Source organism: Protopterus annectens, chromosome 3.part0 (genome assembly GCF_019279795.1).
Source record: "Protopterus annectens isolate FY-2018-M chromosome 3.part0, PAN1.0, whole genome shotgun sequence".
Taxonomy (NCBI): domain Eukaryota; kingdom Metazoa; phylum Chordata; order Ceratodontiformes; family Protopteridae; genus Protopterus; species Protopterus annectens.
Window position 1 is genome coordinate 1,382,807,636 of NC_056731.1, and position 26,284 is coordinate 1,382,833,919.

General features: G+C 37.4%; 1 protein-coding gene across 1 annotated transcript in view; it reads right to left on the reverse strand.

Annotated features, from left to right (window-relative positions):
* The window catches only part of LOC122797076 (meprin A subunit beta-like), an 896,893-nt gene that overhangs the window by 15,642 nt on the left and 854,967 nt on the right, over positions 1 to 26,284 (reverse strand). The window contains exon 7 of the mRNA XM_044065851.1: positions 9,689 to 9,871. Within this exon, the coding sequence (XP_043921786.1) occupies positions 9,689 to 9,871 (183 nt within the window). The remainder of the gene's footprint in view (positions 1 to 9,688; positions 9,872 to 26,284) is intronic.

Below are 26,284 nucleotides of genomic sequence, written 5' to 3' on the forward strand. Positions count from 1 at the left end.
AGTGATAAAAGTAATTATGGTCCCTTCTAGTTTTTCATTGCACAGTGCATGGATGTTATTAAGACAGTTTGCCCCTGTCCATTGTAATGAAGAACTGCAGTATAACAAGCTCACACATTCAGTTATACCTCTCAACCTCTTACTGTGAGAAATCTGGACAAAGCCATGAATAAAAGTGGGACAAAGGCCCAAATTAGGGACAATTTTTATATATTGCTCTTACAAACTTAGAATGTTGATAGAATAACATGTTTTGCATTAGTATGAATTTTTGAAGGGTATGAAGTCTGAAACACAAATGTCTGTCATTATTTTCTAACTTCTGTCTTTAATGATTTTCCACTAATTTGTCAGAAAACCACAATTTTATGAAAAAGAGACCAAAAATATGGGGCAAAAATCTGTGCAGTTGAGAGGTATGCACTCAATAGTCCTGATACACAGAGTAGCATAATATGATTCAAGAAAATGTACACCTCACTGCTCATGCATCTGTACCAAGAGTACTATGTGTATCATTATATGAGTTACAGTCAATGTGTCAAGTCACTGACAGCAATTTCATCAAAGGTATAAAGCTTGAGTGAAGTTTACCAAAACTATTTTCATTCATATTGGCATTTTACCCACTGTTATGTGGCTTCAGAGTTGGTATACATAAGTTTAGGGGATGTTGGAAGACCTTCCCATGAGATGGTGCAGGGGTGCTTGCCACCTGCAAAAAAGAATTCCTTCAAGGTTCATTAAAATCATTTTTCAGAATTTTTTTTGAAATGTTTACCTTTGTGAAAATCACTGTCAATGGACTGACATGCATCTGGAAGTTAATGAAGAGGATTAAGACTATAAGCTGTTAACAAGGTGCTTCCCATAGTCCAAGGTTTGGTTCTCATAGACTTCATTTACTTTCAGTGTGACTGTGAAAAAGTCACTTAATCAGACAGTACTTTGCAGCACCAAGGACTCCTCAAGTGCCTCCTTGATGGCATTTCTAGTAGCTACCTGTGAGCCTATCTGAGTGAGATCTGGTAATGGAAGGCCTGTTATTGGTGAATGGTCAGTGATGCCATTGTTAATTGGTGGGTTTTGGTATGGTTAAACTATATACTTTGCTTGCATTGTACACATTCTGGCAATCAGTGCTTACATTGCAGAGCATTTGCATCAGATTCTGACTTCTGTTGCCTTGCAAAGCTGATGATGTTGCCCAGCTATGTTAGCCTGAGCACAACATCAGCTTTCAACCTCATTGATCAGGTTTTTGGTTCTGATTTTTAGGGTAGATGGCATGCAACTGGCACTACGCAATATGCAGGATAGATTTTGGTGTGCTATGCTCATGTTCATAAACTGCAACCAGCAGGATTATTCTGCTGGCTGCATTCATTTGAATGCATACTCTGTGCCTGGATCTCTCAGTTACACTAATGAACGTCTTGACAATTTGTGAATTGCATACAACTCCTGCCTGTGATTTTTTTTCCCAAATTTCACTTCTAGGTGTTGTAGACCATGTTTATGAATACTACCCAAAGTAAAAAGAATTGCTTTAGAAGTAACTGGCATGTAAAAATAAATACAGAAAATTCAAGGTGGTCTTTGAAAATAGGGTAGGAGGTTGGCAAAATGGTTAAGGTGATTTCCTTACAAGCACAAGGTGCAGTGTTTGATCCCCAGCTGGGGTAATTAGCTAGGCTTGAAATGGCCCACACAGGCAGTTATTCAAATACTAATCTATGAGCCTATGAACATTGGTTCAGCAAGGTGGTACACCAAATATTTTGAATCATTGCTTTTGTGAGAAGTTGGGCATGGTGAAACATACTCACAGAGTAGATGTATACAGGAATAGCAGCATAGTCAAAGAACCATATCCACATTTTCTACAGATTCACAACAACAGTATCTTGCATGAATATGTTGATTCACTTGGATAGCTTGACAGGAGAAAATCATTTTCTGATGAGTCCAGATTCCATGCAGTAATGTCTGCTAAAAGGCATTAGTTTTTAGGAGTAGAAATGACTGGGAATTAAAATGGATTGAAAGCCTGGGTACCATTAAGAAACAGACAGAACCAAAATAATATATAAATAGCATGGTCAGTATTGTGCATGATAAAATTTAAATATGTATTGATCCAACATATTTAAATAAAGTGATTAAAGGACAGAATCATCCACTGTTTATGGCTGAGGGTGCAGTCACAGTTATATAAGTGATAAGTAATGTGTTGTATTAGACTTGAACCATAAATTTCATCAGGTAAAGGTAGATGAAGAAACTCTAAGATATGTAGATTAAACACATTAAGAAGGTGTAGATTTTTGAGAATTTAATTTGCTATCTCCTATGCATCAGAGGGTTTTCAAAGTGAAGCTGCACAAGCAAATTAAGGCTTAGAAGGTATTAAGAACAGAAGTAATAGTCTGTTATTCCAGTGTCAGACACTATAGGAACATGGTAAAAAAACTGATACAGCTGCTGGAATGATAGAGACCATATCATTTTAAAGTGAATAAGAGCAAATAAGCTATGGGTGGCAAGTCTGGAATGGACAGATCATATTTTACTTAGTTTTATGTATTTAAATTGTTTACTGGATTACAGCAGCAATCCATCAAGAGGAATTTCAGGCTAAAGCCCAGGAGAATACAGTATAGTTATATGTAGTGATTCCATCATTATATATAGAGATATGAACATTAAAAAGGTTGTTACACTAGTTATATTATCCCAGAATTTGGAAGCAGATAATTATAAACAAATTAAAGAGAAGAAATAAATTAAATGTGATATAGTTGCTTGAATCATTGTAGAAGACCAGTAATAAGACCAGTAATAAAGTTCAATGAAAGCAATTAAACATTATGCATAACATAAAGGATATGACATGGATTATATTGGCTAGACATTCAATAGTTTAGAAAGAGTTGGAAAAAGACTATTCACTAGCTGTTTTAAAGATGTGAAATTATATATAAAATGTGTACAGTATTTTACAAGGGCACTTTAGATCGCAGTTTGCAAATTTCTGCATTAGAATAAATGTCTTGCGATACTCTCTAAATATTTTTTACCTTGAAAATCTGGCTGGATGTAGAACCCCTTTTCAGCAGAGGACTGGGAGAAAAACATGTTTGGTACAATATATTGTAAGATACAATGTAAATTAATACAGGTAAATTAAAAAGGATCATGCCTGATTGCTGTGACTGTGTAGCATTAGAAAATTATAACCAGCATTTCGAACTGGTTCACATTACATAAAAGTATATTGAAAAAGATAATACAGTCACAGAAGTACAATTACAGTGATACAATACTCACAATATCATATACTGAAATAAACTATATCAAATATAATCATTCATAGTGGAATAGATTGAAAACTCAAAACAGAGAATCACAAATAGAACAAAGAAAAGAGAGTCACAAAACAATGACTGACTACTAAGAGTGAATCACAAAACACTGAATACTTCTCTCCCATTTAGAAAGCCTTATATCAGTGAACCCCAGCTAAAAACAGAGATCAAGTGTCAACTTGGTAATGGTACTGTTAGGGAAAGGGTTTTTAGTAATGTAATGCTTCATCCCCCCACCTTAATCATATGCTAACCATAACCCAACCCCTGATCCTAAACCTACACATTACTTTACTAAAACCTTTTCCCTAACAGTACCAGTATGTAAGACAAAATACAGAACACATACAACATAAAACATGCACAGCAGTGAATGGATACCCTTACCTAACCCTTACACTAACACTTAACACACAGACACTTATGCATACACACCAAATACCATAACACAGTTTTTCACATTTTCACTACCACCAGTTTTTCATTCAAATATTATTTTCCCTGTACACTCCTACTTACCTATACTATATAAAACTAAATACAGCCTTATGTGATTTTCTCATTTTTACACCCACAAAAACTTTTCATCCAAATGAGAATTCAACATTTTGAGTTACAAGTATATATCTATGTCTATATATCAATATACACACACACACACACACACACACACACACACACACACACACACACACACACACACACACACACACACACACACACACACACACACACACACACACACACACACACACACACACACACACACACACACACACACACAACATGCACACACATATGCTTGGATGCCATGTAATGCTAATAAAATTAAAACATGTACACTGAACTTTTGTTATAAGATAATCTTTGTATGAGGAACAGAAATCTTTATAGGAGGAAAGTCATTGTAAATTTGGAGGGGAGATTTTTTTTCCCTATAATTTTGGGCTTGGAATGGAAACCTATGCATGCTGCAGGGAAGTTTGAGTTGGGGTGCTGGTAACATTGGTTCTGGCTAGACTAGGATCTGAGGTTTTACGTGGAGATTTTTGACACAAGTCTCACAGCAAGTGCTGGAAATTTTTCCTGCTTTTACAATTTACATAACAAGGAACTTAGGAGAAGATTTACTCATTGCTTTACTGGTAGCCATTTTAGTCTAAGCAAGAAGGAGCAGTGATGTTCAATTTGTGGATCAAGACTGATACATCTTCATATTATATTGGAGAAAGCCTGAAGTGACTTAAGGTTTTTGCTTAAGGCAGAGGATAATAAATAGTGGTTATATTTAATGTGGGAAAGAAGGATACCATTCCAATTGCAGTTCCAGCTTCAGAAGCTAACTCCTTCACCTAAACAGAACAAGTGATAAATCAAACACCCAAACAATACTAGATATCTACTTACTTTATGACATCAACAATACCAGGTGGCATGACAAATACCTAACCCAACATATTTCTCCATTTCTGGAATAAGCTACCATTACCAATTAAGCAAAGTACTTCCATAGCAACCTTTAAAACTAGTTTGGATGACCGAATGGGAGATTGCAAATTTTCAATAGGGATATGTGGAGAAAATCTGCTTAATGAGGGACAGAGCTTATTTCTCAGCAGTATTGGATGATATGTGTGAGCTCTTGACAGTTTTCTTTGGCATTAAGCTTAGTAAGAACTTATGGACCTATAAACAGGAAGATGTGAGTATTTTCCATGCCTGAAAAGCTAAGGAGTTTATTTTGGCTCAAGTCTTTTCCATGTGTAGCAGATAGTTTTAAGTTTTGAGCAAGCTAAGCACCTAAGTATTTAAATGAAGTTGTCTAAAGAGTGTTATTATTAAGGTCTTTGATATGCCATATAAGTGGAACACAGACTAGTGTTTATCTGGTTTCAAATATATTTGCATAGGTAGTTACTATGGCGTGCAGTCTAGGAAACCATTAAAGAACCAAGCCCAAATTTCCACTTACCCCAAAACACTGGTTAAATAACTTGTTCAAGATCACACAGTAGGCAAATGAAGGTGGAAAGATTCAAACCCTGTATCCCTGGAACAAAAAGCAACTCCTTAACAAATCAGAACTTTAGTCCTCTGAACTAACTGCCAAGAAAGAGATCCATAGCAATTATACTTCTATTTTGCACTTCAAAACAATCTGTAAATATTAGTTTTCCTCATAGTATACAGTATATATTGTTATAAAATGTATGAACCAAGCCAGACAGAAGTTGGACCTAGAAACAAGCCAGACAGAAGTTGGGCCTAGAACCAAGCCAGACAGAAGTTGGACCTATAATCTTCTGATCTCTAGTCCAGTGTGCTATCCTTTGCACACTGGTACTGGTTTCCACTCACTGATCTAGGTGTCTATCAGCCAAGTAATGACTTTAGGAAGATTTTTTTTTCATGCCTATTAGATAAAGGACATTAAAGTTTATGATTAATATCAGTAGTGTGGTGTGCTGGACCCATTTATTTTCTGTTTGGTTCATCATTTTTTTGTACAGCTCCATACTTCATATGGGTGGACTTTTTCTTGTAAAATCTTCTCTATTTTTTGTTTGTTGGTGGCAGGGATTGGACCTTTAGATAACCAAGTTGAGAATATAAGTTGAGCTAAAGTGGATCATTGTGGGCTAGATGCAAACGCTTTACAATAGTGCAGATGCTAAAGCCAGAAAGCAAACAAGCATCAACAAATTTTTTAAGAGTGATACAGTAATGTGTAATATGTCTGAGACAACTATTCATCTTAGAAGGCTGTTGCAGCAAAGTATAGCCTGGCAATGAAACTATGAATGGGAAAAGACTTTTGAAATTCTTAAGACATTAGTAACAAAAGCACCATTGCTGACATACAAGCCAGTCATCTTACAAATAGATGCAGGTATCAGAATGGTCTATGATTGTGATCTTACATAAAATAGCTGTGTCATGAAAATTTGCACAAAAAAGTAGGTTTAAATATATGTGTGTGTGTGTGTGTGTGTGTGTGTGTGTGTGTCTGTTTATTTATTAGCATTTGTTTACCAAATTGTCTGTCTGGGCATAATCTTTCCAATTTAGTGGAGGTCTATGGAGAAAACACTTCACGTAGAATACATCTACGAAAGGTACAAGAAGCAGGTAAGCAAAATGACCTTGCCTTTAAACAATTTAGCAGAATGAATGCAAACAAAACACATAGTAAAACAAAAAGCGAGTTTTAGAAAGGACTACGGTACATATCAAGGTCAAGAATAAAATCTCATACATGAGGTGAACAAAGAAAGAAGAAGAAGAAAAAGAAAATCATGCTTTCAGGGAACATGCTTTTAAACAGTGAGATTTGTAGAAAAAAGTATTTAAGTAATGTATTGGTGGAAATGATAGTTGTACAGCAGTGTATTGAAGGAGCAAGGTAAAAAGACAAGTCTGTGTGGCAACCCACTAAAAATAGGTAGCGGTATCAGCACATAAAGTGATGGATTATGCATGAAGTGCAGTAGAGGTTGAAATAGATAATTAATAGATGAGCTGAGCGAGAGGAAGTTTGAGTAAGGTTGAGTGAGAGGATGCAGGATTATTGTCTTGAAGAATGGCTATAAGGTGCAAGGGTATGTATGTGGCTGGATATACACCCACATATAGAACAAGTATAAACAGGTCATAAACCAAGCTTTTGTATAAGAAAACAACATCTCAGAAGATGTTGCCTAATCTTTTGAAATGGGAACTGAAAATGAAATACAGACCACAAAAATAGATAAAGCAGGTACTTACTAGAACAGAATACTATTATTATTATTTATCATTTATGTGTGTTGACTTGAAAAAAGAACCATATATTATTTGAGTGATTTCATGTGCCAATAGAAGATGAGAAAGTGAAAGAATTTCAGAAATGTACCCACACTGATGTGGAAATGTTAATAATGTAAGAAGTGAAAATAAGGGGATGGCCAGAGCAAAAATCATCAGTCAGAAAGGAAATGCATTCTTAATTTTTCTCATAAGACATAAGTTATAGCCAGGCTTACTGTTCAAAACTGACAAGATTATTACAGCAAACCAGGTAAGAGAAAAGATGCTTAAGATAGTACAAAAGTCATATCTTGTAATAGTACAGTGGAAGGAAAGAGGAACAAAAATTATGTATTTGCCAGGAATGTCAGCACAGATAGAGAAGGTGGTGCAAAACTGTGATGTGTGTAGTAGGCACCACAATGGGAATCTTACATAAGCAGAGATGTTAAATGAGATGTTCCGAGGTCAGTATGGCATAGAAGAAAATCGTTGCCCATGGAGCTACGTGAGCATTGATTTGTTTCAATTTAAATATGTGATATACTTAATCTTGTAGATTTTTCGATGTGTCCTTAAGTGATTACATTTACAGAAACTTCAAGTAGCAATGCAATATGTGTTCTAAAGTCTATCTTCTCAAAACAAGACATACCTGTACTTATTTCAGACAGTTGTCCTTTGTTCATAAGATGGAATTTAAAATATTTGAACATGAGTGTTAGTGGGTTAGCTAGGGTGGGTTGAAGGTGGTGCCTGCCCTGGGTACAAGGTGTTAATGGGCATGATCAACAGATGCTGATCAGGTGGTAGTGAAGTACTGACATACAGGGATTCATTGGTGGTATTTAGCAGTAGCAGGCCTCTTGTTATATGTTTTTTTTTGGTCCTCAGTTTGTAGAGGACCTTTTTTATTCTCAAATTATAGGCGAGAAAGATACCTCATCAGGGAACTACTGTACAGGGTACCAGAATGCCTGGCTACTGTTTGGATGAGTGTGAGGTGAAGTAGGTAACTACAAGTCTGTCAGACTATGGCAGACAAGTGGAGAGGACAATGCAGACAAGAATATGATGAAAAGGAGCATTAACAGTTGCTGTGGGGATTAGCACCTGGTAATTCTAGAACATAGGAATACTCTATTGCAAAATCTCAAGTTCACACCTCATTAGTTACTAATAAGTAGAAGTTTAAAAATCAAATTACTGACATACCTCTCAACTGTCCATATTTTCACAGAATGTCCAATTTTTTGCCTCATATTTTTTGATCTGTTACTTATGCAATTTGTGGTTTTCTGGCAAATCAGTGGACTGAAGTAATAAAATAATGATAGACTTTTGAGTTTTAGACTTTACATACTTTAGAAAATGCATGACAAAACAAAATATGTTACTCTAACAACTTTCTAAGTTTATAAGAGCAATATTTATAATTTGCCACTATTTTTGTGGCTTTGTCCCTACATTATATTTGGATTTGTCCAGATTTCATACTCTGAGGTTAAGAGGTAATGATTACTGATATCTACTATCTTAATAACAGCAGAAAATTAAAACAATGTCAAAGAGATATTAGAAATAAATAAAGAAGCACAATTACTCTTATAAGTATGTCAGAAATACTCTTAGAATTGCGAATTGCAGAGAAAAGACATAGCAAGAATATAGAGCGAGAATCCAGTATCAACCAAGGTTTGATATCAACAGCCTGAAATTGTAGTTATTGATCAAGAAGATGAACCAAGATCATATAGAATTCAATGAGAAGATAGTCAGTTGTACAGAAAAAAAAACTGAAGACATCTTTCCAAGGCAAGAATGTGCAGTCATGAGTTTCCGTGATGAGAAAGCACAGAGGGAAACATGCGCTACAGCCATGTGACAGTGCTACTCACATGAAAAAGGTACCTTTGCAATGTCTTCACCAGCATGTGAGTAACTGCAGCTTTCCCCAAAGGAAAGGTAGAAGACTAGTGAGACCCAGCCTAGTAAATATTCTAGATCTGGAATATCATTGAATATCATTGAAGAAACCAGAAGGACAGTATGTGAGATGGTGATGATTTAAGACCATAGACCTGCATTCATTCAAATGTCTTTACCAGGTGAAATAACCTGATTTGATGTAAAAAGCCAATAACATTGTTAATGTAGATGATCAGTGTACTGTAATGCATGATACCACATAGAATGTTTATAAAATTGCATATTTCATAACTAGAATAGGGGGATTTTAACATATTTGAGTATATACTTTTAAATATTTGTAAGTTAAAGGACAAAACAGCAAATTCATATAACATGGTTCACCTCTTTATAGTAGGCAACCACAGCAAAGACCCAGTGGTGATTTATCACACATCCGCTCTGTATGGGTTTTTAATGGACCTCCTAGTTAACTCTACAAATATTATAGATAGCTAGATGGCTATAGCTGTCATGCATAATTTTACTCCTTTGTCTTCCTTTGTTCTGTTGACTGTGCATAAAAAAATCAAACATAAATTATACATTATATACATACTCTGTACCTTCCATTGTTATAAGAAGATAAACGCCATCTCCTTTTATATAGTCTCTGCTGTGTAATCTGTCATGTGTTATAAAGGCACTGGTTCCTTTTCCTGGTCCTCTAAAATATTTTTCTCCATTAGGATCAGTGACAGGAATTCCTGTCTTTGAAGGGTTGTCCCAGAAATAGTAAGCAGAACTGCCTGTAAACACAAGCATAGAATAATATATTACATTGTTTTTATATACTACAAGCAGCAATTAAAAGCATGTGTATCAGTTTACTTACTCTTCAGACATATCATACAGAAACTCAGGTTGCAGATGGTATAAACAAACATTTCAGTAGCTAACCAGTGTCTGTCATATTGCAACATTCTTAGGTTAAAAATTATAATCTTCAAATTCAGCAAGTTAAAATTAAAACTACAACTAACATATGGTTACAAAGTATTCATACTCTGTCACAAACATGTGCAGAATAAGCCTCATTACTTTTTCATTACTGACACTCTTGGATGTGATAGTCCATAGCCAGTGTTAGGTGAGTCGTTTCTTTTAAGAAATGGTTGTAGGGAATACTGTTCAAGAATAATCATTTTTTATTTGGATATTCCTTATGAAACAGTTAGCTTTGGGCCCTAAAGCTTGTTTTTAATAGGCAGTTATAGGCTATAGGAGAATGGTTTCAGTGAACTATATATTTCATTATTATGTAAATGGTAATACATGATTCAGTATACAATAATGTTATTGCATGACTGAAGGAGGGAAGAGAACAGAGTACTACAGACTCGGTACATGCAGTAAAGTAATTCTGTACTTAATATATCAAATATACAGTAGGGATCTCTGTGCAATATGTGTGTGTGTGTGTGTGTGTGTGTGTGTGTGTGTGTGTGTGTGTGTGTGTGTGTGTGTATCTGTGTGTGAGTGTGTTGTGTATAACTGAACCTGAACTGCCCTAATGTCAAATGCAAAACACTGACAAAATAAGTTTGATCATACACAGTAGTGAAAAAAAATAATACTGAGAGAGGACAATTATCTGCTGTCCTGATATTAAAACCAACTTTGACTTAACTCTAGCCTAAAATTTGTTTGAATAGTGGTAGTGTTACAGGAAGGCTTTAATGATGTTAAGGTGTGGGGTTAGGGCTGGGGGAAGCAGCAGTGTTAGGGTTAGGGTTAGCACCCATTATTAAAGAGGGCAGTGTGGCTCCACCCCCCTGCACTACCTTAGTAATGGGTGGTAACTCTAATGCTGCCCCTTCCCCCAATCCTAACCCTACACCTTAACATCATTAAAACATTCCCATAACACTGGCACTACACCAGACAGACTCAGACACACAGACATTCACAAACACCCAGAAACAACACTACATATATCCCCTAACCTAATCCTTACCTAATATACACAAACTCGCACACAAACACACAATACCTATCCTTCACTCATCTCCGACCCTAACTCTAACTCACATACACACACTTACAATCTTATCCCTCCAACCCCATTTACCTGTATCGGCATTCCATATCCACCGTTTAACCATCTGTACTGTTGATATTAAATCACACCTCTACATTTTTTGAACAGACGTACATTCAGTCAAATGCAGGGGAGCCATACCATGTGTGTGTGTGTGTGTGTGTGTGTGTGTGTGTGTGTGTGTGTGTGTGTGTGTGAGTGTGTGTATACATACATATATATATATATATATATATATATATATATATATAAAATCAGCCTAGGTATTCTGATATGGGACCTCTGGTCTTAACAAAATATTGCATACCAAACCTGTGGTCTTGGCAGGAGAGTTCAGTATTCAGATCGTGACTGGGAGATAAAGCATCCCGGATCAGAATCCAAGTGAAAAATTGTCATTAGACTGTTGTACAAGTCAAAGCCTTCTTCTATCAAACACTATACTTGAACATAAGGAAGTATTCATCAGAGTACTTTGTACCAGAGTACATTCTCTGTTAAATGCTAAACCATTACATGTAAAGGACTAGAACACAATGCATATTCACATACTGTTGTGATATTTGCAAGGTTGGATAGGTGCATAAGCTGTCTAAACAGAAACTTGTAAACTGGTTCAACAAAGTAGATTATTAACTGTATTATAAAACTATTTAGACTAGTGAAGGGTCATATCTAAAGAGATGACATTAGTAGTTTGCCAGAGCTATGCTGAAAGTTTTCTATCCATAGAAAGATGCCTTATTTATTTGTGTTATATGTATGTTTCTCCTCACCTGAATTATTCTGGTCTCTGCTTGACTGGTATGATATCAGATGTTATGGATCTGCTGTAAAAGATACCACAGTAAAACAAAACATTTGTTAGTAGATCGCTATAATGCTGGATCTGCAAATGTGTTTCTTAAAGCAGATCCACAGGCTCTCCGACCTACTTGTATATAGTGTCTTTTCAGAGTTTTACCAGTTTGGTGAGTTTGTTAAATTATAAAGTTAATATTCCTTTTATGATATGGAAAAAGTCTTCTTAGGCAGCTTGGATTTGAATGGCTGGGATAGGAAATAATTAGAGGAAAGTACCAGACATTTATTTATTTCCCTGTACTTCACTTCCAAACAACAAATTGTTGTACATCAGTTAAAAGGAGATTTTCCTTGTTGTAGTGACCGACTTTGACAATTTAGACTTTTGACAAAGCAAAACTAGGATTCTTCCTGGCTTTTGCTGAACTAGCCATTTTCAGCTATCTTAAAAGGTAATGGTCATTCTTCAACGGAGCTGAATTCAGTATACTCTAATAGAGCCTAACAGTGAAGTAGTGTGTGATCTTTTTCTTGACTGACACCATTATCTTTTCTGTACTAAGTGACAGAATAAGGTCTTTGCAAAAAAGTAGAACCAGAAAATGTCACCAGGTTGAAATGATAGAAGACTGCCTTGGTGCTTCATGTGTGGTCTAAATTGTAGGAAGCTGCTTGCTACAAATGTAGCAAGCAATTTTCTATAGTTTAAATGAAAAGGAGACATTTTTTGTCCTACTTGGCATTGCATCTGTAGTCAGGACTGAAGCTCTTCATATGTGGTCTAAACTGTGGGTTGTTTTTTTTTCTGTATCTCAACTTCATGTTGAGGGAGATGTCAGATCTTTTTTTTTGGGGGGGGGGGTTGTAATGGCACAGGAAATCAAAATCAAAATTTCTAGCTACAGCTCTGCTTACATATGGCACTTTTCCCCATAGTTTTTGTATCTATACCCCTTTTTGTTTCTCTTTTGTGACTGGCAGCAGTAGGTATTTGTTGGGACATTAAAACAGACACTGTGGATACTGTTACTGATCCCCAATGATACAGATCTGTCAGTCATCATGCATCACAAACCTGCTGTTAATGGTATCATAAGCATGCCATTATACAGTAAGGTTGTATGCCCAAGTTAGGTGGAAGAAAGACGTTATGATCATAATTGTTACTGCCTTCTTCACCAAGTAATACTCCTAATGCAGCTATTGTAACTTCATCCAGAGGTATATCCTGTCTTTTCCTGCAAATGATATATGACTTTCTCAAAAATGTAGTGCTTTAAACATCACTGTTTCTACACCACCCATTTTTGCATGAAATATTTATTTCAGATACAGATGTAGCACTATGACATGAAACTAGAAACAACTAAAAATACGGTATCTTGTTAACTAGCATTATACCACGTCACTAGATGATTCTGAATATCCCCAAAAGATTTCCACTTTATTACAAAGATACACACATGCAAACACACAGATACACACACGCAAACACACACACACACACACACACACACACACACACACACACACACACACACACACACACACACACACACACACACATATCAACATTTCATATCTCAGAATTTATGTTGTTTATTTTATTGTAATGCATTCACTGAAACTACAGCATTTCAACATTTCATTTTTATTTTTCAAAAGGCAAACATATACTGCTGCAGCCACTAACACTGAGGAAACACAGAGTTTACCAGTGACTCCTACTGAGTAGCAGTCAACAGTAAAACCAAAGGATATAAATACAAGAATCCGCAAGAAGAATGACATCAGAAACCTACCTAATGAGAATCCCCCTTTTCCCATGCAACAGAAGGGAGTATCAGGAACTCAAATGATACCCTTCACACTAATGAATGCTCTACCGATAAAAAGCAGATCAAGGAGCAGCCAAAGGAAGGCCGGGTCAGGGAGATACCAAACACAGAAGCAACAAGGAACACAATGGTAACCCGCAGCAAGAACACAAAAGTCTGGTAATACAGCTTTCATCTTTAACACTAACTGATGCACATATGTCACTTTTGAATAAAGGGCTGCCGTTTATTACAGCCCAAATAACTGTGTTAGTTGACATTCTTAAAGAACTTAAGTTATTTGGTTGCAACTTAACTTAAAAAACTATGTTTAAAGGACAGATGACTGATAATGTGAATATTTTTAAAAACCCAGTATCTTTGTACCTAAATTACATCCTATGGTAGAAGCCTATGTGTCAGTATGTGAGAAGCAAATAAGGGAAGCAATTAATTCAGATAGAAGAGCTGTCTTTTTTAACTTGAGTAAAGAAGAATCTGATGCTCTGTATGACCTGAGGGAAATGCATTCAATGGAAACTGGACCTGCAGATAAAAGAGGGGGAATTGTGGTTATGGATAGGGAATTTTACATCCAGCAAATGATGAAACTAGTGAATGACCATGAAACCTATACCTGTATCTCAGTAAATATAGTAAAATGTGTTATAGACAGGATTGCTGTTTTGTTGTTTGACTTGCTGACTACAAATTTGATAACAGAGGATTTATTTAAGTATTTTAATGTAGAAATTCCCACCATTCCAGTTATATATGGCCTTCCCATGGTACATAAAGATATCATATGTCCACCTATGAGACCCATAGTGTCTAATAGAGGTTGGGCAACAGAAGCCATGTCAATATATGTAGAGAATAATCTTCATCCAGTGCGGGAAAAGTATGAAACAGTACTGAAAGACACAAAATCTTTTCTCCAAACATTGTGTAGAAAGACAATTTTGATAAATAAAGAGTATCTGCTTGTAACTTTAGATGTTACATCACTTTTCACAGTGATTCCAAATCAGTGGGGAATAGAGAACATTCGGAGCTTGCTATGTTCTAAATGTGCTTTCTCTAATGATAAAGTGAATCTGTTATGCAGTCTGCATGAAATAATTTTGGACAATAATGTTTTTGTCTTTAAAGAAGATTTTTACTTATAAAAGGTTGGCGTAGCTATGGGCATAGCCTGTGCAAATAGCTACACCAGCCTAACTTTAGTCCAATGGGAAGAAACATTTCTACTACAGGGAAATGAATTTAGCAAATATGTTATGTGGTATGCACGTTTTGTGGATGACATGTTTTTTCTATGGGAAAGCTCAGTAGAGATGCTGGGTAGATTCTTAGAGTACCTACACACAATGACACCATTTTTAAAATTTACCTGTAAGTACTCAAATGAACAGATAGAATTCCTTGATGTTCTAGTGAAAAAATCAGAAATGGGGCAGATGGCTACTAACCTGTATAGAAAACTAAGTAGAAAGAATTCCATATTACATAAAAACAGCATGTATCCAAGACATGTTAGCAAAAATGTTATGAAAGGGCAGTTTCTGAGAGCCTCAAGATTACATGCTAAAAATGATGAGTTGGAGAGGTCTATGGAAGTGTTAAGAGGAGAACTACTTGATAGAGGATATAACCAGACAGAAATAGACGCCACCATAGAAGGAGTATATCAAGAACGTCAAGGGAAGGGTAGACCTTACTTCTCAGAACAAGCTACAAGAGATAACCCTGAAACCGACTCCAGGGATGAGAAACTCAGGTTCCCCATTACATATGCAAGTGATGTCAGTCAATGTTGTGATATATTTAGGAAGAACTGGAACATATTGTTAGCCACTAAAGAACTTGACATCATAGACTCTGGGCCTCACTTCTCATTTACAAACAAAAAAATCCCTTAAAAGGCAGCTATGTTATAAAACCCAAACACATAAGTCCCTGAACACATCAGATAGGATAGGGACATATATGTGCAGGAACTGCAGAGCTTGTAAGTCAATATTCTCATGTAACACTTTTGTACATCCACTGCAAAAGTTTAGAATTTAATTTAATTTCTAGTCAGACTGCAGGACTAGAAATTTAGTCTATCTTAGTTTTTGCCAATATTGTATAGTTTTGTTTATGTGGGCAAGACTAATAGAATGCGCAAAGAACGCATTTTAGAACATATGAGGGACAGTAAACAAAAAAGAGAGTAGTGCCCTAGCTAAACATGAAGAAGCTGAAGGGATGCACCATGTTTTTAAATTTTTAGTTTTAGAAGTTCTGGAAGAAAATATCAGAGGGGATGAAGTTAGAAATAGAACAGAAGAGGCTGAGCAAAAATGGATTCTGCAACTAAATGCAGACAAATCCCCAGGCATTAATGAAACTGTTTCTTTGAAACCATTTTTAAAGACAAGAGCCTTAAAGCACTAATTCCCTTCTACATGGTTCTATAGGCATTCACATTTGAACTTGCCTACTGTTTTTAACAGTTTCATGTCTATTTATGTTTTTTTTCTACTATTTTTAAATTAATTGAGTCTGATATAAATATTTCATTGTTTGTCTTAACTGATTGGTCACTTTGAAAGTATATATATATATCAAAGAAGGCATGGGATGTTTTATTAAGTCTGATGAAGCGACCTGGAAGGTCGTGAAAGCGCTCACTTTGTCCTTGCAATAAAGAACTTTCCTTCTCCTGTGGCAGTTCGACTTTTTATACATACTATATTCTGTTTTTTTCTTGTCTTTTCAAACTGAAAAAAATATTTCAGCATTCCTTTTGTCTTATGCTTTCATTTCAGTGTTTTGTATACAAAACTAAAACACTACTCCTTTCTCTTTCCACAAAAAAAAAAAAAAAAAAAAAAAAAAAAAAAAAAAAAAAACTTTTTCTAAGCTTGTTTCCTGCCTTTGCTGTGGGTAGTCTAGCCTGGATATAGATTTGCTGTGTCCAGGACTATTTGTAGGCTTCTAGGGCCCAAGCCTTTCTGTGTTGGAGGGAAGCCTTCTAGCTTAATTTTGTTTCTTAGAACTAGCCAGTTTTTTGTTTCAGCACTTGTTCAGAACTTATTTTAAGCACTAAATAAGCTACAAATTACTACAGCACTCAACTTTCCTCACTGTCTAGAGAAAAACAGTTTCTAGTACTTAACAAATAAGCACCTATCCAGGCATGTCTAAGGGTCAGCCCCCGGTGTTTTCTCCTGTCTACCTGATGAATCTGGGCATCTTAGGGCAATGCAGTAATTGCCTCATGTACACAGACAACCCTTTCCTCCTACCACCCAACACTACAACCTGTGAGAGATGCACTTATATAGCTAAACTGGAAGCAAAGCTCTCTTCACCCAAGACTGGACTAGACAGTCAAGAGGAGAAGGTAAACACTTGCACCACACCACACTCAGCACATAGTCCCTCAAAACCTACACCACCAAAACACACACATAGAAACACAAAACACACACCTACATTCATGGAGGCTCTCAGTAAAAACCTTCCCAAGCAACAGGGACCTCCAAAGCAGAAACACAATCAACCTCCACCCCCCAACACAACCCAAATGACACATAGCCCACAAACTCAGTGTGCCACTCAACCACAGCCTATAAGGCATAGCAACGTACCCAACACTCTAGTCATAGGTGACTCTATAGTCAGGCACACTGATGTTCCACTCACCAGGCTAAACAAGGAGAAAGTTACTGTCAGCTGCCTGTTGGGTGCCAGGATCTGACACATAACACATGCACTCAGGTCACTCCACAACAAGTACAAATATGACTCTGTCATTGTCCATGTTGGTGTGAATGACCTGAGACTTACCTCCTTGGACTACATGAAAAGGGACATGGAGGAGCTGTCCGATCTTGTAGCCCAGGCAGGTATGACCCTAGCCCTGAGTAGCATCCTGCCATCACCCAGAATGATACCACAGTACAAGGACAAAATGATTGACTTCAACAATTGGCTAAGCTTCTGGTGTCATTCTAAGGGGATCCAGTATCTGTCTGCCTTGGATGACATGATCGACAAGCCATGATGTTTTGCCAGAGATGGCCTGCACCTGTTGCCCTTGGGATTCCGGATACTGGCTAAGGCTCTAGCTACCCCTATAGTGCCTTTTTTAGGCAAGGTTCACATGACAAATTCACCACCCTAACAGGTACAGGCAAGAAGAATCTGAGGGTATTGCTACTCAATGCTAGAAGTCTAAACCTCAAAATGCACTCTCTCAAGCACTCCTTAAAATGGAGAACATCGACACCTGGTTCAAGGCTTCAGAGAGTACCCCTGCATTACCAGGCTATAATTCATACCACACCTTTCGGCCACTTAACCTGGACTGAGACACTAAAGGCGGAGGCGTGTCCATATTCATTAAGGATATCCACACCTCCAGGCTAGTTGCTCAGCATAATGCATCCAAGATTATCCAAGTGCAACTAACTCTGGGCAAGACCGCAATCCAAATTGTAGCTTTCTACAGATCCCCCACCATGCCCCAGGATTCCCACTCCTCATTTCTTAATACATTGCAAAATATTAGGGTACAACCTAACACCCTAATAATGGGTGATTTCAACTACTCTACCATTAACTGGGAAAATTACTCGTGTACCAACTCTTGTGCTCAACGTTTTCTGGAATTCATAAATTCCAATGCCATGGATCAAATTATCCACACCCCCACCAAGGGCAGCAATATCCTAGACCTGGTTATTACCAACATGGGCAACCGGTGCTCCATACCAGAGGTCAGTTCCTCGTTGGTCAGATCCGACCATAAGCTAATCACCCTAGGCATCCACATCCCTCCCCCACCCCCATTAGGGAAACCACAGTAAAAAAATTCTCCAAAGCCAACTTCACACTTCTTAAGACAGAAGTGGCAAACTTCATGACACCCATGCTGACGGACAATAGAGGTATGACTGCTGAATCCTACACAAATGCACTTTACAAGCACTTACATGAGTGCATGGATCATGCAATCCCTAACAGAACCAAGATGCTATCCTCCAAAAAAGGAAGACAATCTGGTGGTCCCCTGCCATAAACAAACTCTACAACAGAAGAAAGAAACTGTTGCAAAAAAAAAGAGTAAAATCCCATGATTGGAGAAACTCCCTGGTCAGCTTCAGTAAGAAGCTGAGATCCCTCATAAAATCCTCCAAAGCTAGTTATGAAAACAAAATCGCCACTGACTCTAAAGACAACCACAAAGCATTCTATTGCTATGTCAAGAATCTCAATGGCAACACTCATATCTGCTCTGAGTTACAGCACAATGGCACTAAATATACAGAACCAATGGATTTTGCCAACATCCTGGCAGATAAGTTCAGTGCTAACTTTACCCCTCTGTCATCCCCTAAAGGGCCCATCTCTATACCAGAAGAATGCAAAGTTCCTGTAATCATGGCTGCACAGGTAAAAAACACACTATCCGAAGCCAAGAACACAGCTTCCATGGGACCTGACAACATCCCAGGCTGTGTTCTACATGAACTACAGAACGAACTGGCACCCCACCTAAGTACCATGTTCAATCATAGCCTCACTTCAGGCTATGTGCCCACTGAATGGCGCACAGCGACAGTTATCCCACTCCACAAAGGGGGAGCCACCACAGACCCCGGAAACTACCGCCCAATTAGCCTAACGAGCCTGGTCTGCAAGGCTATGGAGCGTATCATCATGGAACCTATAAACAATGACATTGGTAATCTGCAAACTCAGGACCCCACCCAGTTCGGGTTTGTAAAAGGCAGATCATGTCTCCTAAACCTGATAGACTTCTTTGAAGCAGTCACCAAAGCCGTAGATGAGGGTAAGGTGGCTCACACAGCCTATCTAGATCTCGCCAAGGCTTTTGACACCATCCCCCACTCTGGAATTATAGATAAACTCACTAAATTAGATATAAATCCCTATGTCACAAGATGGGTTGCCAACTGGCTCACTGACAGAACCCACACTGTGAAAGTAGAAGACTCAAATTCCAACTTCAGACCAGTGACAAGTGGAGTACCACAGGGTTCAGTCCTGGGTCCTCTCCTGTTTGGTATCTACTTCTCTGAAGTACAGGCCAACACAGAAGGTCTTTGGCTAACGAAGTTCGCAGATGACTGCAAACTAGGAGCCATAATCAAAATTCCAAAAGATGTGGACATCCTACAAAAGGGCCTTGCTGAGACAGATGCCTGGTGTCAAAGCCATGGCCTCAAGCTCAGTGCCAAAAAGTGCATTGTCATTCCTTTTGGTAAAAACTCAGTACCCATGAACTACCACATAGGTGGTAGTCTACTTAACACCGAAAGTGTGATAAGAGACCTTGGGACACAGGTGGACAGTAGTCTCTCCTTTGATAATCACATTGCCACAGTAGTCAGGAAATCTTTCTATGTGGCACACCTCATCACAAAAGGTTTCTCATCCAGGAAAAAAGAGGTCATTGTTCTCCTCTACTCATCACTCATTAGACCCATTATAGACTACAATGCCCTTTTTGGTATGTACCTCACAAGACATCTACAACAACTGGAAAGGCCACAGAAATACCTCACAAAGAGGATTACCGGCCTCAAAGAGATGCCCTATGCAGACCGTCTCAAAAAACTGCAGCTTTACTCCGTTGCATATCGCCTACTCAGAGGTGATCTCTCCCTAACACACAAAGCTATGTCAAACCCAGAGCTTTTAGACATGCTCCACTTAAAGAAATCCCAATCCCTACGAGCTACATGCTCTAGGGACCTAAACCTTGTCACCACCATAAACAGAACATGCTGGAGGGATAGATTCCTGTCCCAGAGACTTCCCATTCTCTGGAACAAACTACCTATCCATATCAAACAAAGCTCCTCATTAGCACTGTTCAAGAAAAATCTTGATGATTGGATGGGAGATAGGAAATTCACCCCGGGGATCACTTCTGTGGCTCTGCTCGACAGTGGCACAGGAAGATAATTTTCTTGGGTGGCGAGAGCAGCAATTTCAACAAATGTATTTCAACATTCTTTAGTCTTTTTACAGTGTGATCTTCTTATTGGCTTTTTTTTCAATGATCTATCATACTTTGAATGCTTAAGGTAGTTTATGGTTTACACTTCGACTGCTGATATACTAGGAAAACTAACATAAATGTTACCTTCAGACAGCTGTTTCTAGGAATGCCTCTTCTACAGACACCTTCTTGGACATTTCTTCAGACGTGTTTTAATGCACCTCTTTAATGGAGGCATCTTGACTACAACTCTCATTTTTTGTAGTAGTCCTTTTTTAGAATATAGTTGTTGGAAAAAAAATATTTCTTGTTTCTTCTCAGCAGCTTTCAATCTTCAGCACAGCGAATGTAAAACTCAGCTGCTCACTACTTCACAACCAGTCCTGCTGCCACTTTTTATCTTGAAATTTGACACAATCTCATTATATCACACTCTTCAAAGAAGATATGTGTCTTGTTCTTTTGCTATTGCTTAAGTTTTGTCCAGAATGTTTTGGTTTTAATCTCTCTTGTGCTGAAATCATATTCTTATACTGAAGCAGGAAGTAGAGATAAGCCAACAGTCTAGTTCTCAGCCCATCATCAGTGATAGCACTGACAATAGACAAACACTTTCTAAAGGAGCTTCTCTGAATTCTAAGAAAGGTAGGTGTAGTGTTCATGGAGTAAATGAACTAACAGGAAGATGCATGCTATAATGTACATCTTCTTGTACAGAATAAAGAAATATAGAGCTTATGGAGGTTAAACCACATCCTCAATGTTTCTCTTTTACTTATCCACCATCTTAACGGTGTTACATGAGGTTAGAATAGAAAAACATACACGCAGAACTGAAGAACTGCATGCTTGAAGAACTGCATGTTTGATGCTTTGTAGGGGCACAACTTTTTTATGTCATTTGGCTGTGTCTATAGCAGGTACTTGAGCATTTCTATCCATTTTCTTTATAAACAGAGAATGCCACACAGTAGAAATGAAGTGTAAGTTCCTAGATGTCTAAACTGTTATCACTTTAATTATCATCTGTAGGCTTTGCATTTCGTAGATAGTGTCAAAATGTACAAGAGAAGAGTTGGGAAAGTTTATCCTTCTCCCTTTGTCAGGAAATATTGGATAAAGGAAAGAAAAGCTGTTTTGTAGTGCAAATAATTATTATACTATAATAGCTTACTTTTTTATAGGATAATTATTCAACATATGCACTTTATTTTTTACACAATCTAAGACATGCTGTACTGTATTTCTACTTTATGTGTTAATCTTATCTCTGGTATATATTTTTGTTGATTAATCTCCTATTATATAAACTGCTTTACTGATCTCTGCTAGAGTGTAAGTAGATACATATAAGCTGTACAGTAAACTTTTTCTTTGTTGTACTAGATATGTATTAGTAAAAAATGTACTTTAGTGGAGCTTTTCTCCTCGGGCCTCCGCTGAAAATGGACACTGTTATCCAGTCGTACCATCCCAGTAAAGAAATATTAAATAAATACATAAATCATTTTTATTTTGTTTGATAAAATGTAATGCATTTCAGCATGTCAGTCTCGAAGACACAATAATTACAGGTAATTTCAAGACCTGTAATTATAATATTTGTTACTGATCCTTCAAACATGGATAAGACCCCTACTGTGATAAATTATTTATTGAAAGTGTGAATTAAAAGTTTGTGTATCTAGTTAATTTATCTAATTGCTGGAGTAGGGAGACTGGACCACAAAGATCCATTTTCATCCATTACCTTCTTACAATAATTATAACCAGGAGTGCATCACAGATTCATTGGGTTACACATCATATGGTTCAAGTAATATCTGACATCAGTAATGAAAGAAATCTTGCAGTTTAGTAACAATTACATTATAACAGAGGCAAAGGATGACCTTGCCTTTCAGGTATGGATCATGTGTGAAAAAAGATACAGATATGTAAAAAACAAACAAAAAAAAAACACAGAACACAATTGTTGACATATTATGTTATTTACAGGAATTAAAGCAGTATTCATCCTAGTACATTCAAGTGTAAAGGTTAATTATACAGTATAAGGAGCAAATCAGCTCAGGATGAATTGCACCTCACCATGGTTTATCAGATATTAATGAGTCTTAGAGTAATATGATAGATTAGCAGAAAGTTGAAAGACTGGGATTAAGAGATAACTAAGAGGTAAGTATATACAGACTAGGAGGTAAAGCAGGTACAAAAAGCTTGTCTAAGAAAGCATTCTTTTGTGCCTGTTGGAAAGCAAGGTAGGTATGCTAGTCATATGTGGAGACAGTGAGTTTTATGATTAGATTTATGTAATCTCTAAAATGTATTTTTAAGAAACAGAAATAAAATGCATCTCTTGGAATGTTAGGGTTTTAGGCTAAGTATACACTTGAAATGTTGTGGCATTTAGCATTCATTTCACATGCAGATGTAGCCCCATTATGTGCTCCTGGAACATAATTAAAACCACAAAGTTTTGGTAATTAGTACTAAGTGATAGCAATAGACCTTTATGAATACTCCTGCATTTTTTCCAAATTACGGAACAGTATGAATATTACTGGAAATGAAGGGAAAAGGGAAAAAATCTAATTATAGTAAGACCAAAGAAGGTGGGCTATAAGTAAGTCTGTTGAAGAGAAATAAATAAGTTTTGTTTTGTTTATCAAAGTAAGCAAGTTTCAGTAACTTTGCTGACACAAATTACATTAGTATTCATAAGTATTTTTTTCTGATTGCAACTAGGATTTATATATGTTATACCTAATGCCTAGGACTTGAATTTCCATCAAATATCATAATTATAAAAGGAAAGAAACACTTTGTTTTATTGGTTTAGATATTATAGTAATATAAGTCACTGCAAAAAATGTAGTGTTAAAGAAAAAAAAAACTCAGTTGAAAGAATAAAGAAAATTAAAGAATGCATGTCCTTATTTTATGGATAAATATACATTTATGTGATAATAGAAATGCATTAGTAGGAACATATATGATTAATAGATTGGGTACTCTTAGATGTTATACACTGTAAATTCCTTACTGGCATCAGTTGTTATAAATACCTGTTTAAGCTTAAATTACTGAAAAAAGGAATAGAGTATATAGAACAGAAACTCTGAAGTCACATAACTACCCTTATTTCATAAAGGAAATATATTGTAAATGCAAATAAAGACATACCATAAGGGAAATTGTCTTTATTAATAAAACTTGCACATACAACGGGCCAGATTCAGGAAGCCTCCGTGTAAGAGTTATAACTCTTACACGGAGGCTGCAGTTAAACCGTGTGATGTCAGCATGTCATGCATATGCATGAGGTGCATGAGGCATGCTGAATCACACCAGTAACTCTTACACGGTCCATGTAAGAGAGTAGGGGGCGTGTCTGTAGGCTAAGCTCTGCAAGTGGACACGCCCCTGGAAAACTAGAATGGCTGAAAGTAAACAGCCACGAGAAAGGCCATGAAAATGTGAATAAACACACTATACAACACATGCCCCGACTGGCCATCAGTGTATAAAGTGAAGAGATGTCATAAAAGTAAATGAAAACCTTTTTTTTTTTTTGTTAAACCCCGTAAATGTTTGCTACTGTGTGCGGGGGTGTGCTACTAGCGCAATCACAGTTAGCAGTCAGGGAAAAGGATATAAGAACTAAATATGCAAAGTAAGCCAAGAAATAATAGCTTAGTGGTAGAGTACCCGCCCTATGTGTAGGCAAGCAGGGTTCGAGCCCCTACAACAACCTTTTATTTATTTTTGTAAATAAGCACTAAAAAGCCCCCAGACAGTATTGTACAAATGTAAATGTATTCCCTTTTGTAAAATGGAATGAAACAGAGCATATATTTTGAAGTAACATAAGAATAAAAATAGTCAGAAATGTACTGATAGCTAAGCTGCCGTGAGACAGAGTGCCCGTAGCAGTGGCGTTTAAAAGCTGCAAACTGCGTGCCCGTTGCCAAGCAGCGGATAAACAGGCTGAAACTGTGTGCAATTAGCTGAACATGTGTGTCACTAGCCAATTAAGATTTATCCCAGCGCACACCGTTTGCGCGCTGCTCCCACAGGCTAACTGCCAGTGCGCATGCGTTACCTCCGCGCAAACGAGCGCAGAACAGGTTTAAAGTGCTTAAAAGTGCTTTTGGCATGTTTGATTGACAGGTCTTCAACTCATTTCTGTCAGGAAAAGCAAAAAGCAGTTGCCAGATTTGAACACAGGATACCATGCACTAGAATCAAGGAACTAAACCACCAAGCCATGACAGCAATACCTAGAAAAGCAGAAATAGCATATATATGGGATAAAACCCAGAATGGAGCATGAGAAAGCATTTTCAGTGAAGTAGATACAATTCCAAAATGGCCAATCAGAGAAATGTGCGGGAAAAGCGGCATATATAAGCCCCATAGGCGGGAATACACAGCCTAACTGATTGTAGAACAGACTTGCAGTCAGCATGAGTGGAGTAGGTGAGGGGCGTTGCTTTCGAGCACAGCGTTGGGGCGTTGAGGAGTCCAGATACATGGTCTGGCTCCTTGTCCATAATCACGAGGCCCAACTCATGCAGGGCCAGGTCTCATGGGGAGTATATAGGGCTGAGGCGTGGGACCAGTTGGCTCGTGAGCTGACCAGTGCTACTGGCATTCCACGCACTGGTGAGCAGGTCCGTCACCACCATGCGGACCTGAAGAGATGCAAGCAGGACCAATTGAACCGTTGGATCCAGGAGGCCCGGCAAATGCCCAACGCCCACTACTGAGTAAGTCACATTTTACCCATGTATGTAAGGATTTCAACCAGCTGATACCATGGAGATGTGTAGTCCAATATTATTCCCTTTGTATTACAGCTGCAGGTGTCCGCTCTGCGAATGTCGAGATGCAGCCAGAAGGCTGGTGCGGCTGCGCCACCATGCAGGTTAGTAACCCCACCCAGTACTTGTAAATAAATATTATTATGTACCATGTATCAGAACAGTGCAGTGTATTGATTAAAAGTAATATAATGTGCAAGCAGGAATTGATCATCTGCAGGTATGGCTGCAACAAGTTCATCAGTATGCAAGTGTAACTGGAAATATAATTGATAGGATTAAACAGTGCCGTAATACAGATGTCCCATCATTAATTAAATATACTGTAACCTGCAGTATAGACTCAAGAGTACAGCTTCAGAATCTGAGGTAGTCACATGTCAGATATATCCCCTGTTGAAATGCTGAATCATGACAGAAGTGAGGCTGTTGGAAAGTGTTTGAATCACCACAGGTCTAATATGTGAACAAAGCCTAGAAGTACCAACCTGAACTGTGAAGTTGCAAAATGTATGAGAGTGACAGAAATGCTCATGTATGAATAAATAAACTAGTAATAACCCCTGAATATATAAGCCTCAGTGTGTTTTTACAGAACTAAATGCATGTGGGAAGTACAAATTAACATCCCAAACTGATTTCAGTGTGTC